The 16,859-nt window shown below is 45.6% G+C and overlaps 1 protein-coding gene across 3 annotated transcripts in view; it reads left to right on the top strand.

Annotated features, from left to right (window-relative positions):
• Positions 1-16,859, top strand: part of LOC113406949 (uncharacterized protein KIAA0895-like) — a 45,373-nt gene that overhangs the window by 627 nt on the left and 27,887 nt on the right. Inside the window, exons 1-3 of one of the 3 annotated variants that reach the window (XM_026653868.1) lie at positions 593-674; positions 2,044-2,682; positions 13,931-14,074. In XM_026653868.1, coding sequence (XP_026509653.1) covers positions 2,113-2,682; positions 13,931-14,074 — 714 coding nt within the window. In that variant the 5' untranslated portion in view covers positions 593-674; positions 2,044-2,112. Of the gene's footprint in view, positions 1-592; positions 675-2,043; positions 2,683-13,930; positions 14,075-16,859 lie in introns of those variants that run through there. The other 2 variants (XM_026653867.1, XM_026653869.1) reach the window with 2 other exon arrangements.

A 16,859-nucleotide genomic window follows, 5' to 3' on the forward strand; every position in this document is an offset into this window, starting at 1 on the left:
CCCTCCCCCCCCCGCCGCCCCCCCCAGTACCCCCCGCTATCCCCACCCCGCAGCGCCCCCTGCCGGCCCCGCCCCTGCCCAGTGCTCGCCCTGCAGGGCCCCCCCCAGTACCTCCCGCCATCCCCACTCCACAGCGCCCTCTGCCGTCCCCGCCCCACGGTGTTCCCCTTCCCCCAGACCCCTGTCTACCAGGCCTGGTCTGACCTCCCCATTAGACCAGCCTGCACCCAGGGGAGGCTGCCCCACAGGTTTAAGAACTAAAAGTGTGGGACGATGCAGTTAGAGACTTTATCATAAGGGGAGGGGGGGGGGATCATTAAGGTTGCTTGGGCAAACTTCATTCTGGCCTTTCCTGACCTTTGATTGCTCGACAGCCTGACCTGAACAGTTATTTAATTTGTTTCTATTGTTACTTAATTCACCCTAACATTTTGCACACCTCCATCGCCACAAAAAAACCCCACCCTCCCGTACCTCTTCACAGGCTGTTCTCCTAGCAGCAGCTGCCTGATCAACTCCCCAGCTCCCAGCAGCTGCACGGGCTCTACTTCCCAGCATACTTTAGGCTACTCTTTTCCTGGGCAAAGTACAAAATTAGTGGCAGCAGGACCATTCTGTGAAAGAAGCAGCAGTTCCTCAGTCCACTTGCTGCCCCAAGTGTCCACGCACCCTGGGTGAGGGATGTTAGTTACCCATTGTGCAAGAAAACAAGACTGGCCAATGCCCTCTCAGTGCATATAGTTCCAGTGGCACATATGCAAGGCAGGCATTGCATGCCCCAGGAAACTGTGCCTGGGGGATGACTGTGTCTGGCCCCTGAACGTGCATGGAGGATGCCATTTTGTAGAAAAGAACAGTGTCCTCCACATAGCGTGACCTCGCATGCACCATATGTGCAATGTAACATTGCATGAAGAATGCCTGTTTGCATACAAGTGCAGAATTGCATGCCTGGCTAAAAATGTAATTAGAGAGACAAGATGGGTGAGGTAATATCTTGTATTGGATCATCTTCTGTTGGTGAGAGAGACAATCTTCAGAGCTTACACAGAGCTCTTCTTCAGGTCTCCTAGACTTGAAGTAAGTTTCTTAGACCTGAAGAAGAGCTCTGGATAAGCTCCAAAGCTTCTCTCTCTCACCAGCAGAAGTTGGTCCAGTGAAAGATATTACCTCACCTACCTTGTCTTGCTAATATCCTGGGACCGACGTGGCTACAATACCACTGCATATAAAAATATTATGGCATGCCATTGTTCAGTTCTCATTAATGTGGGAACTGTAACTTCTGCACTTTGTGACTTGGTTTTAACTCCGCAATCTTAACACTGCAGTAAGGCAGACCTCTGCACCTTATAGTTTTGTTTTATTCTATTCTTAATTTTTCCTTTAAACCAAACCAAATCCGTGCTCCTCATTGAGAACTCTGTCAGGGCCAAGTTAGCTCTAGTTATATTGAAATACTGGGTTTTTTTTAACAATAGGAAAAGCACATTTCCTCCACTTCCGTAACTCACACTTAGGGCTTGTATCTGTGCAATGTGTGCACTGATTTAATTAAAGCAGCAAACCCTTTCTGTGGACACTTAAACCCTCAATGGGGGTGAGGGCATGGTTTGCACTGATTTAATAAGGTGCATTTAGAAACTAGATTGGTGCACAAGCTGTGCATATACTTGTGCTGACTGTGGAAATGACCTCTTGGTACATAACAAGCACAGAAAACTTTAGATCCAAAGCTACAATTTTGAGTGAGAAAATGAAGGTGAGGCTGTAAATCACCTGGTGCTTTTTGGTCTAATCTCTTCTGGAGAGTTGGTGGCTGTGCTGGGCTCGCCTCCACGTCTGGGGTTACTGAACTTCTGGATGTGGGGAATTTACCTGCAGATGTAGGTAAGAGCCAACCTACTTGGGAAATTCGAAGAAGAGAGGTATTTTGTTCCTCATAACTGCGGTGTCATCACAGTTACAGCATCCTGGTGTTTAGGAGACTTCTCTTTTGAGGTTGTTTGTGCAGTTCCTGCATCTCTTTGTGTGTGTCTCTAGGTACAAGGCTGAGATGAGAGGAGAGCGCCCGGTTTGATGTAATCTCGACAAGGATTTTGGTCAAGGAAGATGGTGCTGGACTCGGGGACACAGTCGTATGAGCGGCATCGCAATGTCCTGAGCGCCAGCCCCCAGCGCGAGAGGGGCGGGAAAAAGTTCTCTGAACACAATGGGCTGCGACTCTATTCCTACCTCTCCCCTTCACCATCTCCAGATTCAGACCCTACCCACCTGGGCCAAAGGCTCAAAACGCCTACCAAGCTCAAGTGCTCCAAGGTCTCAGAAGCAAGGCCTGAGGTCAGGCGGCTGTCGGAAATCTGCCCTGCTTTCCCAAGCCCCTGCAGCTGGATGCGCCGTAGCGAGAGCACCTGCACTGTGAATAGTAGTGGCCGGGCACGTGCACAGATCCGCAGTGCAGCTTCCCTGCCTCATATTGCCAGGCCAAAGGCTGAGGAGATCAACGTCAGCAGGAGGAGTCCTTGCCTTCTGGTGGCCCTTAGACCCTTGAATGTTGACAAGGAGAGAGAGAAGTTCTTCCAGTCTTGTTATACTTACAACCCACAGTTTGAGTATGAGGAGCCTGTCCCCACGGCTGTGCTGGAGAAATACAGAGATGCATCAGACCAGTTCATTACACAGGTAAAAAACCAGTCCCTCGAGCACCCCTCCCACAGGCAGGTTGGCTCATTACCCTAAGGGACGGACACACAAACCCACCCACCCCTTACAGCAAAACGCCAGACTGTCTTCTTGCTCTGAGACTAAAGCCGCCACACAGCAAGGGGCCAGATTAGGTCAACACCCAGGGGATAACCCTCTCCCCCGTCTAGCAAGGAGGTGGGCTGGTTTGACACCTGGGAGATAGCTTCCCCCTAAGTACAGCCAGGGCTGGAACCAGGGAATAATGCTCCTCCAGCATTGGTGGGGGAGGGGATATCCTTCTGTCAGAGCAATTCCCTGATGTCAAGGAGTCTATCACATACTGCAACAGTTAAATAATCGTTTGACTGGTTTTCTGGAACATATCTTCATTTGAAGGGCTCATACTAAGGCTTTGTCTACATTGGCAAGTGAAAGACAAAACTTTTGTGAGAGGTGTTAAAAAAACTACACACCCCTGAAAGACAAAAGTTTTGCCGACGACAAGCGGTGTGAACCGCATTTTGTCGGCAGGAGAGCTAATGTGCCGCTTGTTGGGAGTGGAAGTTTTTTGTCCTCTCGACAAACAGCGGGTGCACTGTGCGTCTTTTAGCAGCACAGCTGTGTTGCTAAAAGCTGAGTAGTGTAGACATAGCCTAAGAAACCTGCCTTATTGAATGGAATAACTGATGCCCTTGTTTTTATATTTCAGATATTTCTGTTCCGTCTCCAAGCTTGTTGGGCTTTATCTTGTCACAGAGTGCTCTTGTACACTGATGCATAGTGGTCATTACCCCACATTATAGATTGTGAAAAGTTGGTATGTTAGAATAAATAAAATGGAAAAAAGAAAGGATACATTGGTGTGAAACTGTATGAGCCCAAAATCTCAAATTCAGAATTAAAGCGGCTAGAACAACATTACCTCTGACTTTGAGCTTATGTTTTATGGAGCAACTGCTAATCCCTCCATAGTTAAGACTGCAACGTGTTTCTTGTTTAAAGCAGAATTTTGAATCTTCTCTAAAATCTACAGGCAGTCGGATTAGGCTGGAAAATTGGAGTTATCTTTTATTGGCTCAACAACTGTTGGTGAGAGAACAAGCTTTGAAGCTTACAAATAGCTCTCCTCCAGGTCTTTGAAAGGTACTCCCGGTGTCCCAGCTAAATGTAAAATGGAACAGATTGTTTGGCATAAGTAGTTAGCACATATTCTAAGGGACCATTCAAGGTAGTAGGACAAAAAGAGGGGGTTAGTCCGTTACAAATCGTTGTGATAAGCCATATATCCAGTGTCTTTGTTCAGTCCATGATAGTGTCTAGCACAAAGGTGGGCAAACTAGGGCCCGCAGGCCCGTCCTGCCTGGCCCTTGAGCTCCCGGCCGGGGAGGCTAGCCCCCAGCCCCTCCCCTGCTGTCCCCCCTCTCCCACAGCCTCAGCTCACGGTGCTGCCAGCGCTCTGGGCGGCGGGGCTGCGAGCTCCTGCCGGGCAGCATGGCTGCGAGAGCTGCCGGCCTGCCCCAGTGCTCTAGACTGCGCGGTGGCGTGGCTTGCTCCAGCCGGGCCGTGCGGCTGCCAGTCCTAGTGCTCTGAGCGGCATGGTAAGGGGGCGGGGAGCAGGGGGGCTGGATAAGGGGCAGAGGATCCCAGGGGGCAGTCAGGGGACAGGGAGCGGGGGGGTTGGATGGGGGTGGGGTCCCGGGGGGTGGTTAGGGGCGGGGGGTCCTGGGATGAGTTGGGAGTTCTGAGGGGGGCAGTCAGGGGGTGAGAAGTGAGAGGGGGCGGATAGGGGGCGGGGCAGGCTGTTTGGGGAGCCACAGCCTTCCCTACCCGTCCCTCCATACAGTTTCGGAACCCCGATGTGGCCCTCAGGCCAAAAAGTTTGCTCACCCCGGTCTAGCAGAGTTATGAATTTAAGCTCCTAGGCTCATCATTTGAAAGCGATTTGCAGGTTTCCTTTGAGGATGAGTGCTCATAGGTCAGACATAGAGTGATTGCTTTGTGAAAGGTGTTCACCCACAGGTGACAGGGTGTTTTGTCTTTTATCATTTTCCTGTGTGAGTTCATGGAGAGTACAGTGAGTGTCTGGTTTCACACACACAGTTGTTTGTGGGGCATTGAGTGCACTGGATGGGGTACCCCACATGTTGTGATAGGCATGTGCAGGGCCCACGGATCTTGAAAGGTTTGTTGTGAGAGTGTTGATCATTGTAGCAGTGTTGTGAGAGTGTTGATCATTGTAGCAGTGGAGATATGTCTGCAGGTTTTGCAGCTGTTGTTCTGGGAGCGTCTAGTGCTGCTTTGAGTTGGTGTGTTCTGGTCTGTGGGGAGCTTGCTTCTGATGATGAGCTTGGAGGGTTAGGGTTGTTTGAAGGCCAGAAGTGTGAATTCAGGATTCTTCCTTTCAGGATGGGGTGACCATCAAGTATTGGTTGTTGTTGTTTGATAATATCCTGTATAGGTTCCAGTGTGGGGTGGTAGGTGACAACTAGGGGTGTGTGGTTGGAAGGGGTTTTATTTCTGTATGGAAGCAGGTTCTCTCAGGGTGTTTGGGTGGCCCTTTCCATGATGCAATCTACTTCTCTGGTGGAGCATCCTTTTTTGATGAAGGTGTTTTTAAGGGCTGGTCCACACTACCCGCCTAATTCGGCGGGTAGAGATCGATCTTCTGGGATCGATTTATTGCGTCTCATCTGGACGCGATAGATCGATCCCAGAAGCGCTCCCCCGTCGACTGCGGAACTCCTGCTCGCCGAGAGGAGGAAGCGCTGTCGACGGGGGAGCCTGCCTGCGCCGCGTGGACCCGAAGTAAGTACTTTTACTTCGATATAGGAAACGTCGACTTCAGCTACGCTATTCTCATAGCTGAAGTTGCGTTTCCTATATCGATCCCCCGCCCCAGTGTGGACCAGCCCTAAGTGTGTTAAGGTGTATATCCCAGACTTTCTCCTTGGAGCACATTCTGTGGTATCTTAGCAACTGGCTGTAGATAAGATTTCTTGGTGTATTTGGGGATCTATGAAGGTAAGTGTGGTGATCTGTGGGTTTCTTGTATATAATTGTCTGTAGGGTTCCATTGTTGAAGCTGGTGGGGGTGTCCAGGAAGTTGATGCTGGTGTGGAGTGTTCCAGAGTTTAATTGACTGGTGGTGATTGTTGGAATTGTGATGGAAATCTATGAGGGAGTTTAAGCCATCTGTCCAGAGGATGAAAATATCATCAATGTGTCTCAGGTATATCATTGGTTTCATGGTGCATTTGTCCAGAAATTCTTCTTCAAGAAGAACCCGAGAAGAGGTTGATATATTGGGGAGCCATCCTAGTACCCATGGCTGTTCCCCTGGTTTGGACAAAGTGTTTGTTGAATGTAAAATTGTTATGGGTTAGGCTGAAATGGATGAGTTCGGCCATGTATCTGGGGTGCTATCTGAGGGATGTCCATTGTCTTGTAAATATTTGAGGCAGGCAGCGATGCTGTCATTTTGAGGGATGTTGGTGTTTAGGGAAGTGGCGAGGATGGTGTTCTGAGGGAGGCTGTTAATGTTGTGGAGTTTGTGGAGGAAGTCATTTGTGTCTTGGAGGAAGCTGGTCTTTTGTGTGGTGAGTGGTCAAGATGATTTCTGTCCGTTCTGGTATGCCTTCAGTAAGAGTGCTATGGCAAGATATGATGTGTCTGCCTGGGTTCCCTTGTTTGTGTATCTGCTTCTGCAATACAAATAATAAATAAGAACTCCTTACTTGATATGGGGAGCGATTGCTGCTGGCTGACAGATCACACTGCACACAACAAGGTACCTCTCCTACTGTTTCCAGTGGCACAGTCGCTGTTAAAGACTAACCATGCATTAGGGGATTTCTTACAATGATTTCTGTGTAGTTTAAGTAAATATGCTCGGCTCCCAAAAGAATGAATGGTGCATCTAGGAGCTGGAGGGAGATGTGGTTGTCTTGTGTGTGAAGCAGCACCTTAACAGTGCGTCTCCTGGGGAAAGATATTAAGAGCAGAAGGCTCCACTGGGTGGCAGCAACCTTAACTCTGCTATTTAGGGTACGTCTATACTTACTTCCTGGTCCGGATGTAAGCGATCGATCTTCTGGGATCGATTTATCACGTCTTGTCTAGACGCGATAAATCGATCCCGGATCGATCCCGGAAGTGCTTGCCGTCGACGCCGGTACTCCAGCTCAGCGAGAGGAGTACGCGGCATCGACGTGGGAGCCTGCCTGCAGCGTCTGGACCCGCGGTAAGTTCGGACTAAGGTACTTCGAATTCAGCTACGTTATTAACATAGCTGAATTTGCGTACCTTAGTCCAAAGTAGGGGGTTAGTGTGGACCAGGCCTTTTTCTCAGCGAGTATTCTAGCAGCTGATGGTTGTGACCTGCTGTAGTTAAGGTTGTATAACAGTTTCCAGCCTAGCCTCCTGTTTTGATTGCTTGTAACTTTCTGAAACTTTTCCTTTATGGGCTGAAATTTTCTAGGCTTGGTCGCTACCACGCGTGGTGATTGAGTATATAAGTTTGAGCAAATAACATTCAGTCATTTGAATGAGAGGAGACTGAGGTAAAAATGTGCTGTGTACACATACGCACTCTTAACTTTCTGTGTGCCTTAGTGCTGAGATGCTGGGGATCAAGGGCTGATAATTGATATGCAAATAGCCCTCCCTAAAAGAGAGGTTAAGTGTTCCTGTGAGAACTGATTGCAAATTGACCAAGTTATGAGGATTTGAAAATGTATACTTTGTATCTGAAATACGATTAATACCTCTTTCAGAGCAGTGTTCAGAAGATAGGTGGTTGCATTGCGCACATGTAATTTCAAACTATAGTCCCTGGAATCACCCAGAACCTGGAACGACTAATTTCCAAAAGGTTCAGGACCATCTAGGTTCTAGTGAAAGGAGGGCAAGAGTGGCTTCTGAGTTCTTCCCCACACTATCTCCTAGTCCAGGAGGCCATGCACTGGTCTGGGATCCAGGAGGTCCTGAGATCTATTCTTCCTTCTTATGAACTGCAATACTGGACCAGACCATCTAGTCTGGCATCCTGTCTCAAACAATGGCCAGTTCCAGGTACTTCAGAGGAAGACGGTGGAAGAAACTCTAGAACAACAGACAATTATGTAATCTGCACATAAGAGACGTTTCTTCCCAACTCAGAGCAGTTAGTGGATGATCTATAGGCTGAACCAGGGTGGGTTTGATCCCTAAATTTTATTAAATCTGTCTGTCTGTGGATGTTCTTGTTATACATATCTCATCCTCTTTGAATCTTACACTGGCTCTTCTCCTCAATCATATTTTTGTGGCAGTGAGTGCCACAGATTGGCTAGGTGTTGGGTTTTTAAAAAGTCATTTTTGATTTAATATGTTGCCTTTGGATAAGTCTACTCTAGCACTTTTGTCGGTAAAACTTTTCTTGTTCAGGGGAGTGAAAAAAACCCACCCCATACCAACATAAGCTTCACCGACAGAAGCGCCGGTGTGGACAGTGCTTTGTCAGTGGGAGATGCTCTCCCGCCGACATAGCTACCGCCGCTCTTTGGGGATCGTTTAATTATGCCGACGGGAGAGCTCTCTCCCATCGGCACCGAGCGGCTACACGGGAGACCTTACAGTGGTGCAGCTGCAGTGGTACAGGTGTGCCATGGTAAGGTCTGTAGTGTAGACATAACCTTTAAATGTCCTTGAATATCCCTTTGTTATTATGTGAGAGGGTGAATAGGAACTGCTGAGACCATCTGTGTCCTACTCATTTTGTTATATCTCTCCTATATCTCTTGTTCCTCTTCTATCGAAACTAATAAGCCCCAGTCTTTTCTATCTTCCTTATACAGACAACTTTTCAGCCTCTCGTCATTTCCACCACTCCTATTTCTGCTGTAGCTTTGTGACAGGGAGACCAGTATCCCAAGGGAGGAAGTGTTGATTTATGACATGGCATTGTGAGATCTTCAGTTTTATTTTCTCTCATTCTTCCTGCATCTAAATGTTTTGTTTGCTTCTTTTGACTGATGCTGCAGATTGAGCTGTTTGCAATGACACACAAGTCTCTTTCCTGGATGATTACCATTAACTTACAACCCAGTAAAGTGTATGAATAATTCAGATTTTTCCATCCAATGCGCATAACTTTGCATTGTAAGACTGAATTTTAAGTGTTCAATTCAATCCGAATTTTCTAGTCTTGACTGACCTATATACCTTTGTTATCTGAAACTTTAGCCACCTCATTTCTCTCCCATTATTCCAGATAATAAATATTAAACACCTGTTCTAGTACAGAACCTTGAGATATCCTAGTGATCACTTTCAATATTGAAAATTGACCATCTGTTCCTACTCCTGAGAATCTTTGTCACTCAGCCAAGTTCTTAAGCATGAGTAGTTGCCTCTCACCTCGTGACTATGTAATTTGCTTCTTTGTCATTTTTTTTTATATCTTGTAAACTGGTTCTTTATCCACACAACCAAAGTAAAAATAGTTCAGACACAGACTGTCATTTGCAGCTGAAGCTGTGCCATCTCTATCATGTGTTATTTATGTGATTTTATAGTTCTCTTTAAGTGTAGTTTTAACCAGTTTTCCTTGCACTGAATTAAGGCTCCCAAGCCTATAATTCATAGGATCCCCTCCAGTACTATTTTTCAAGATAGGTATAATGTTTGTTTCCCTGCAGTCTTCTGGTATAAGCTGCTCGTTTTTAGGATATTGCATATTTTTGGTAGTACCTCAGAAGCTAATTCCACTTTCCTGGATTAATACATTCTGGTCCTGGTGACTCGCTGCTCTGTAATTTTTGTTTCAGAACCTCCTCTTTTGATAACTTAATATTTATTACTTGAAAAGAATAGGTAACTCCCCAACATACAAAACTACTCAAGATAGTTAAGTCCCAGGCAGACTGCGAAGAAGTACGAAAGGATCTCTCAAAATTAGGTGACTGGGCAGATGAAATTCAGTGTTGATAAATGCAAAGTAATGCACATTGGAAAACATAATCCCAACTATACATATAAAATAATGGGGTCTGAATTAACTGTTACCACTCAAGAAAGAGGTTTTGGATTGTGGATAGTTCTCTGAAAACGTCCACTCAATGTGCAGCAGCAGTCAAAAATGCGAACAGAATGTTGGGCATCGTTAAGAAAGGGATAGATAATAAGACAGAAATTATCATATTGCCTCTATATAAATCCATGGTACGCCCACATCTTGAATACGGTGTGCAGATGTGGTTGCCCCATCTCAAAAAAGATATATTGGAATTGGAAAAGGTTCAGAAAAGGGCAACAAAAATGATGAGGGGTATAGAACCGCTTCCGTATGAGGCGAGATTAATAAGATTGGGACTTTTCAGCTTGGAAAAGAAATGACTAAGGGGGGATATGATTGAGGTCTATAAAATCGTGACTAGTGTAGAGAAAGTAAATAAGGAAGTGTTATTTACTCCTTCTCATAACACAAGAACTAGGGGTCACCAAATGAAATTAATAGCCAGCAGGTTTAAAATAAACAAAAGGAAGTATTTCTTCACACAACGCACAGTCAACCTGTGGAACTCTTTGCCAGAGGAAGTTGTGAAGGCGAAGACTATAACAGGGTTCAAAAAAGAACTAGATAAATTCATGGAGGATAGGTCCATCAATGGCTATTAGCCAGGCTGGGCAGGGATGGTGTCCCTAGCCTGTTTGCTAGAGGCTGGGAATGAGCGACAGGGAAAGGATCACTTGATGATTACCTGTTCTGTTCATTCCCTCTGGGGCACCCAGCATCGGCCACTGTCGGAAGACAGGATACTGGGCTAGATGGACCTTTGATCTGACCCAGTATTGCCGTTCTTATGTTCTTAACGTCATCTATGGTGAAGACTGATACAAAATAAATCCTTTAGCTTGTCTGCAATATTCCTAACCCCTTAATTGCTTTCTTTACCTCTGGTGGTCAACACGACTTCCTGCTTCTAATACACTTCAAGAATTTCTTGTTCTTATGTCTCTGGGTGTTTGCTCTTCAAATTCCCTATTATTCCTCTGACTTTCCATTTTAGCTGTTATAGTTTATGTTCTCTTTTTCCATTGCTTCACTTGGGCTGGATCTCCACCTTTCGAAGGTGGCCTGTTTGGCTCAGATAACCGCTCCCACCTTACCAATTAAGCATGTTGTTTATTCTTCTCTTGCCTCCTTTTCAGTGGGAGATCCACGTGCCTCTTGTGGTTGTGGTTGTAGGATTCGTTTACATGCGCAAACCGCGAATTCCTTCATTTTGGCTTAAAAAAGAACCACAGCTAGTCAATAGGGTCATACATTCCATCTTCCTAACGTTTTACGATCCCTTCCCTGAGGATGTTGATTTTACTAATAGTTAAATAATATAATTGCCACGTCAAGAAATATGCGTCCTGTGTGTTGCTTAGGCCTAATGGAAGAATAGCCTCTCCTCTTTTGGTGTAACACTAGCTGTTCCAAGAAGCAATCATTTGTAATGTTGATCAGTTGCGTCTTTAATTCTTGTTCCAGTGTGACAGATGTGACACATATGCAGAACTGAAGTCACCCGTTATTGCTGCATTGTTGGAGATGGTTGCCTCTCTGGTCTCCTACAACAGTATGCTCTCCCTTTTCCTCATCAGGAGGCCACTAGTATATGTGAATTGTTAGGACTTGGGGTTGGTAGGTCCTGTCAGTTCAAAACATTTCTTTTTCATTTCTATTAAATCTGCTAGGTGCTACTCCCCACCTCTGACCTGACCTGTCCTTCCTATATAGTTTAGGGTTCCACTGGCTGGCCTTAATCATTCTCTGCAGTTCAAACCTCTTCCGTGGAGGTTGGCAAAATATGCTGCTTACGCTTTTCAGATGAAGTAGTAACTGAGGCACAAAAAGGTTAAGACCAACACTTTCAAAAGTGGCCACTAATTGGGGGTAGGAGGTAGCCTATTTAGGTAGCCAATTGTAACAGCTTGGGCCTGATTTTTTCAGAGTTACTGAACAATCGTAGTTCTCATTGACTTCAGCTGGAGTTGTGGGTACTTGGCACTTCCAGAAATCAGGTCCCAGATAGACACCTTGGGTACATCTACACTGATATGGGCTCACAGGGCTGGTGCTACAAGGCTCTTTTAGCAGTGTAGATGTTCCCGCTTGGGCTAGAGACCAGGCTCTGAAACCCGGGAAGGGGAGAGGTTCTCAGAGCCCAGGTTCCCACTTGAGCGGGAATGAATAAACATCTATTTTTAGCCTCAGAATGTGAGCCACACAAGGCCAAGTTTGCTGCTCAGGCTCTGAGACTTGTTGCCGTGGGGTTTATTTTGCAGTGCAGACGTATCCTTGAGACCGAGTTAGACTCTGAACGTCAGCAGCCTTGTGGCCTGTGGTTTGCACAAGGTCACACAAGGTTTATGGCAGATCTGAGAACAGAACCAAGATCACTGCATTAATAGACCCATAGCTGATCCACCAGATGACATTGCTTGAGCAAAAGCACTTCACATGTGGGTGGTTGGATATGCTGTCTATAAAGTGGGGCTATTTGTGTCTGTTCGTCAACTGCTTTGAGATCTACAAGTGGGCGAGCTAAGCGTGAAGGGCATGGGGCTGATCTGTAATAACTTCTCAATACTACAAATGAGCTGAAAGAACGAGGAGTACTTGTGGCACCTTCGAGACTAACAAATTTATTTGGGCATAAGCTTTCGTGGGTAAAACCCACTTCATCAGATGCAGGGAGAATCCTAGAATATCAGGGTTGGAAGGGACCTCAGGAGGTCATCTAGTCCAAACCCCTGCTCAAAGCAGGTCTAATCCCCAGATAGATATTTTACCCCAGTTCCCTAAGTGGCCCCCTCAAGGATTGAACTCATAACCCTGGGTTTAGTAGGCCAATGCTCAAACCACTGAGCTATCTGTCCCCCCATACTCTCCTGATTGCAGTGGAGTGGAAAATACAGTAGGCAGAAATACACCTCTACCTCAATATAACGCTGTCCTCGGGAGCCAAAAAATCTTACCACATTATATTGAACTTGCTTTGATCCACCGGAGTGCGCAGCCCCGCCCCCCCGGAGCACTGCTTTACCGCGTTATATCCGAATTCGTGTTATATCGGGTGGTGTTATATTGAGGTAGCGGTGTATATACACAATACAAGAAAAGATGGGAGTTGCCTTACCAAGTGGGGGGTCAGTTCTAACACCGCTTCCACTCTGAAACCTGTCACAGATGAGCTGGTTATTGGGATAGTTACTGTAGGACTATATTGAGTGATTGGATTGTTCACTGTATGCTTGAGTGGACTTAATTTAATAGTGGAGCAGGGCAGTTAGGAAACTAGCAGGAAGGCAACCTCCTGGTAAGCATTTCCTAACTAACCTCCTGGCAAGCATTTTAAGGGAGCTAAAAAAATGATGCCTGTGCTATTAAGCTGTGAAGACGTTATTTCCAAGCACCAGTAAAGTTAAGAGTTGTTTGGCCAAGGCTCGGGACTAGCATGTCAGAAGGACACTAGTTAGTCATGCTGTAATCCAAGGGTCGGCAACCTTTCAGAAGTGGTGTGCCGAGTCTTCATTTATTCACTCTAATTTAAAGTTTTGCGTGCCAGTAATACATTTTAACATTTTTAGAAGGTCTCTTTCTATAAGTCTATAATATAGAACTAAACTATTGTTGTATGTAAAGTAAATAAGGTTTTTTAAATGTTTAGGAAGCTTCATTTAAAATTAAATTAAAATGTACGGCCCCCTAGACCGGTGGCCAGGACCCTGGCAGTGTGAGTGCCACTGAAAATCAGCTCATGTGCCGCCTTCGGCACATGTGCCATAGGTTGTCTACCCCTGCTCTAGAGTGAGGGGGACGGCAGGTACCACCCATCGTGATGATTTTTGTCTATTGGCTGCAATAAAATTCCATTTGCGATTGAATTTGTTTTCTTTCAAATGCAGGATGAACCTGAGCCATTTGGAAATTGTTCATGAAAAGATGTAGGGAGGGAGCGGGAGACCCGTTATAGTCACTAGTCCACTGGTATTAGGCACTCACCGGGGATGTGGGAGACCCAGGTTCAAGTCCCTGCTCTGAATCAGACTTGAACCTGGGTCTCCCTCGTCCCAGGTGAGTGCCCTAACCTCCGGGGACTATTGGCTATTCTAGAAGCTTGCTTTCTCTCTGGTTTTGACCAGAAATTCCATCCTGGACCTGAGAAACCTTCCAAAAGAAAGACTGACTCTCTTTTATGTGTGTGTGTGGCAGGCAACTGGGATCATTCATGCCGTCCTGGAGAAGTACGGCTCTTATGAGAGCTTTGAAGTGGCCACTGGTGGAAGATTGCTGAGCAAGTGCCAAATCTGGTCTATTCTCCGGAAGTACATGCAGAAGGAGGGCTGTGTGGGAGAGGTAATAATTGTCTTCATTTTGTTTATGAAGCACCTTCACCACAACCACTGCTAGCACAGATCAGTAGAGATAATAGAGAAAAGAAGAGTTGGACTCAAAAGTATGATGTATACTGTGATGGGCTGGATCACAGAAACCCCATTGGAAGCTGCCAACTGATGTGCCAAGACTACTTCTGCCCCTGCTTTCCCTGCCAAGCTCAGGACCCCAGCACCCTGTCTTGCTGAGCCAGACACACCCGTCTGCTCCAGCACAGACCCAGGGTCTGAATGACTTGCCCCAAAGCTGCAGACTTAACTGAAAGCAGCTTACAGAAGTGTTCTTGTCTTTAACACTCAGATGCCCAACTCCCAATGGGGTCTAAACCCAAATAAATCCATTTTGCCCTATAAAGCTTATACAGGGTAAACTCATGAATTGTTCGCCCTCTATAACATTGATAGAGAGGTATGCACAGCTGTTTGCCCCACCCCCAGGTATTAGTACATACTCTGGGTGAATTAATAAGTAAAAAGTGATTTTATTAGATACAGAAAGTAGGATTTAAGTGGTTCCAAGTAGTAACAGACAGAACAAAGTGAATTACTAAGTAAAATAAAATAAAACACGCAAATCTAAGCCTAATAATACAGTAATAAAATTGAGTACAGATAATATCTCACCCTGAAAGATGTTTTAATAAGTTTCTTTCACAGACTGGACGCCTTCCTAGTCTGGGCACAATCCTTTCCCCTGGTACAGCCCTTGTTCCAGTTCAAATGGTAGCAAGGGGATTCCTCATGATGGCTCTCCCTCTTTGTTCTGTTCCACCCCTTTATATATCTTTTGCATAAGGCGGGAATCCTTTGTCCCTCTGGGTTCCTACTCCCCCCTTCTCAATGGAAACGCACCAGGTTAAAAATGGATTTCAGTTCAGGTGACATGATCACATGTCACTGTAAGACTTCATTGCCCACTTGCCAGCACACAGGTATACAGGAAGACTTACAGGTAAAACACAGCCATCTGCAGTCAATTGTCCTGGTTAATGGGAGTCATCAAGATTCCAAACCACCATTAATGGCCCACACTTTGCATAATTACAATAGACCCTCAGAGTTCTATTTCATATTTCTAGTTTCAGGTACAAGAGTGGTACATTTATACAAATAGGATGATCACACTCAGTAGATTATAAGCTTTGTAATGATACCTTACAAGAGACCTTTTGCCTGAAGCATATTCCAGTTACATTAGCATATTTTCATAAAATCATATAGAGTGCAATGTCACATATACCGACAAAGCCAAAATTAAACATAGCTATTGATTGAGAGGAAGCAATTTGGGAACCCATGATTCTTAGAACCCAGCAGTGAGAGTGGGTAAGTAAGTCTGAGCTTGCAACACGAAGTTGCTGCAAACAAATCCGATGTAATTTTGTGCTGCAGGAGCGTCACCTAGAGTAGCAGGGTTTTAATAGCACTTCTCTATATGGCTCTGGTGTCTGCAGCTGGAAATATTGTTTTCACTTCTGAGCACTTCAGAACCAGGAAGATGTTAACAAACTGTAGCACAAACAGTTCTAGGAATGTGGCACAGGAAAGACTCAAGGCATTTTGGCGTAAAAGTGATATCCAGAGTGACAACATAAATCAGACATGTTGATTCCAAAACACAATGTTACCAAGCTGAGTTTTCACCCTTTGTGGACTAAATCCAGTTCTCGTGGAAACAAGCACTCTTGTCTTGACTACAGTGGAGTTATTCCAGAGCGCCACTGAGCCCAGTGGCAGCTGTAAAACATGTGCAAAAAAAATACATATTTATCTTAGTTTATACAGCTGCTCCTCTTATTAAATATGGGAGCCAAAGATCTAACCAAGTGTAGCCAATACAGGCCCGTCTTGAGTGCTATTCATGGCTCACAGGGTGCAGAAAGCTGCCCTAAAAGGACGGCTGAGGATTCAGCTAGCTCAGCTCTGCGCCACTCCCTCCTGGCCCCATACCGTAGGGGGCACAGATTCACAGATTTTTAAGGACAGAAAGGACCACTGTGGTCATCTCGTCTGGTCTGTATAACACAGGCCAGAGAAGTTCCCTGAATTAATTCCTGTTTGATTCCAGGAATTTAGATTTTCTAAAATTAATTCCTGGAATCAAACATCCAATATTAATTTAAACATTTCTAGTGACAGAGAATCCACCACAGCCCATAGTAAGTTGTTCCAATGCTTAATTACTCTCGCTGTTAAACATTTGAGCCTTGATTTCTAGTGTGGGTTTGTCTGGCTTCAGCTTCCAGCCACTGTTATAACTTTATCTGCTAGATTGAAGAGCCTTCTATCAAATTTCAGTTCCCTACGTAGGCACTTAGACTGTAATCAAGTCACCCCTGGACCTCTGTTTGGAAGCTAAATAGACTGAGCTCCTTGCCTATTGCTGTGAGGCATGGTTTCCAATCCTTTAATCATTCTTGTGGGTCTTCTATGAACCCTCTCTAGTTTTTCAACATTCTTCTTGAATTAGGGACACCAGAACTGAACACAGTATTCCAGCAGCAGTCGCTCCAGTGCTAAATACAAAGGTAAAATAATCTCCTTTTTCCTTCTTGAGAGTCCCGTTTACACATCCACGGTTCACATTAGCCCTTTCGGCCACAGTGTCACACTGGGAACTCACGAGCAGGCATGCACCAGCAATCAGGGTAAGAGCCCCTTTGGGGCCATTACAGAGCAGGACATATATATGAGCAGCCTTTACTGCCATAATTTGTGCCAGGGGTCAGAATCTGCCCTCTGGAAGC

Source organism: Terrapene carolina, unplaced genomic scaffold (assembly GCF_002925995.2).
Source record: "Terrapene carolina triunguis isolate 2854851 unplaced genomic scaffold, T_m_triunguis-2.0 Scaffold166, whole genome shotgun sequence".
In the NCBI taxonomy this organism is placed as follows: domain Eukaryota; kingdom Metazoa; phylum Chordata; order Testudines; family Emydidae; genus Terrapene; species Terrapene triunguis.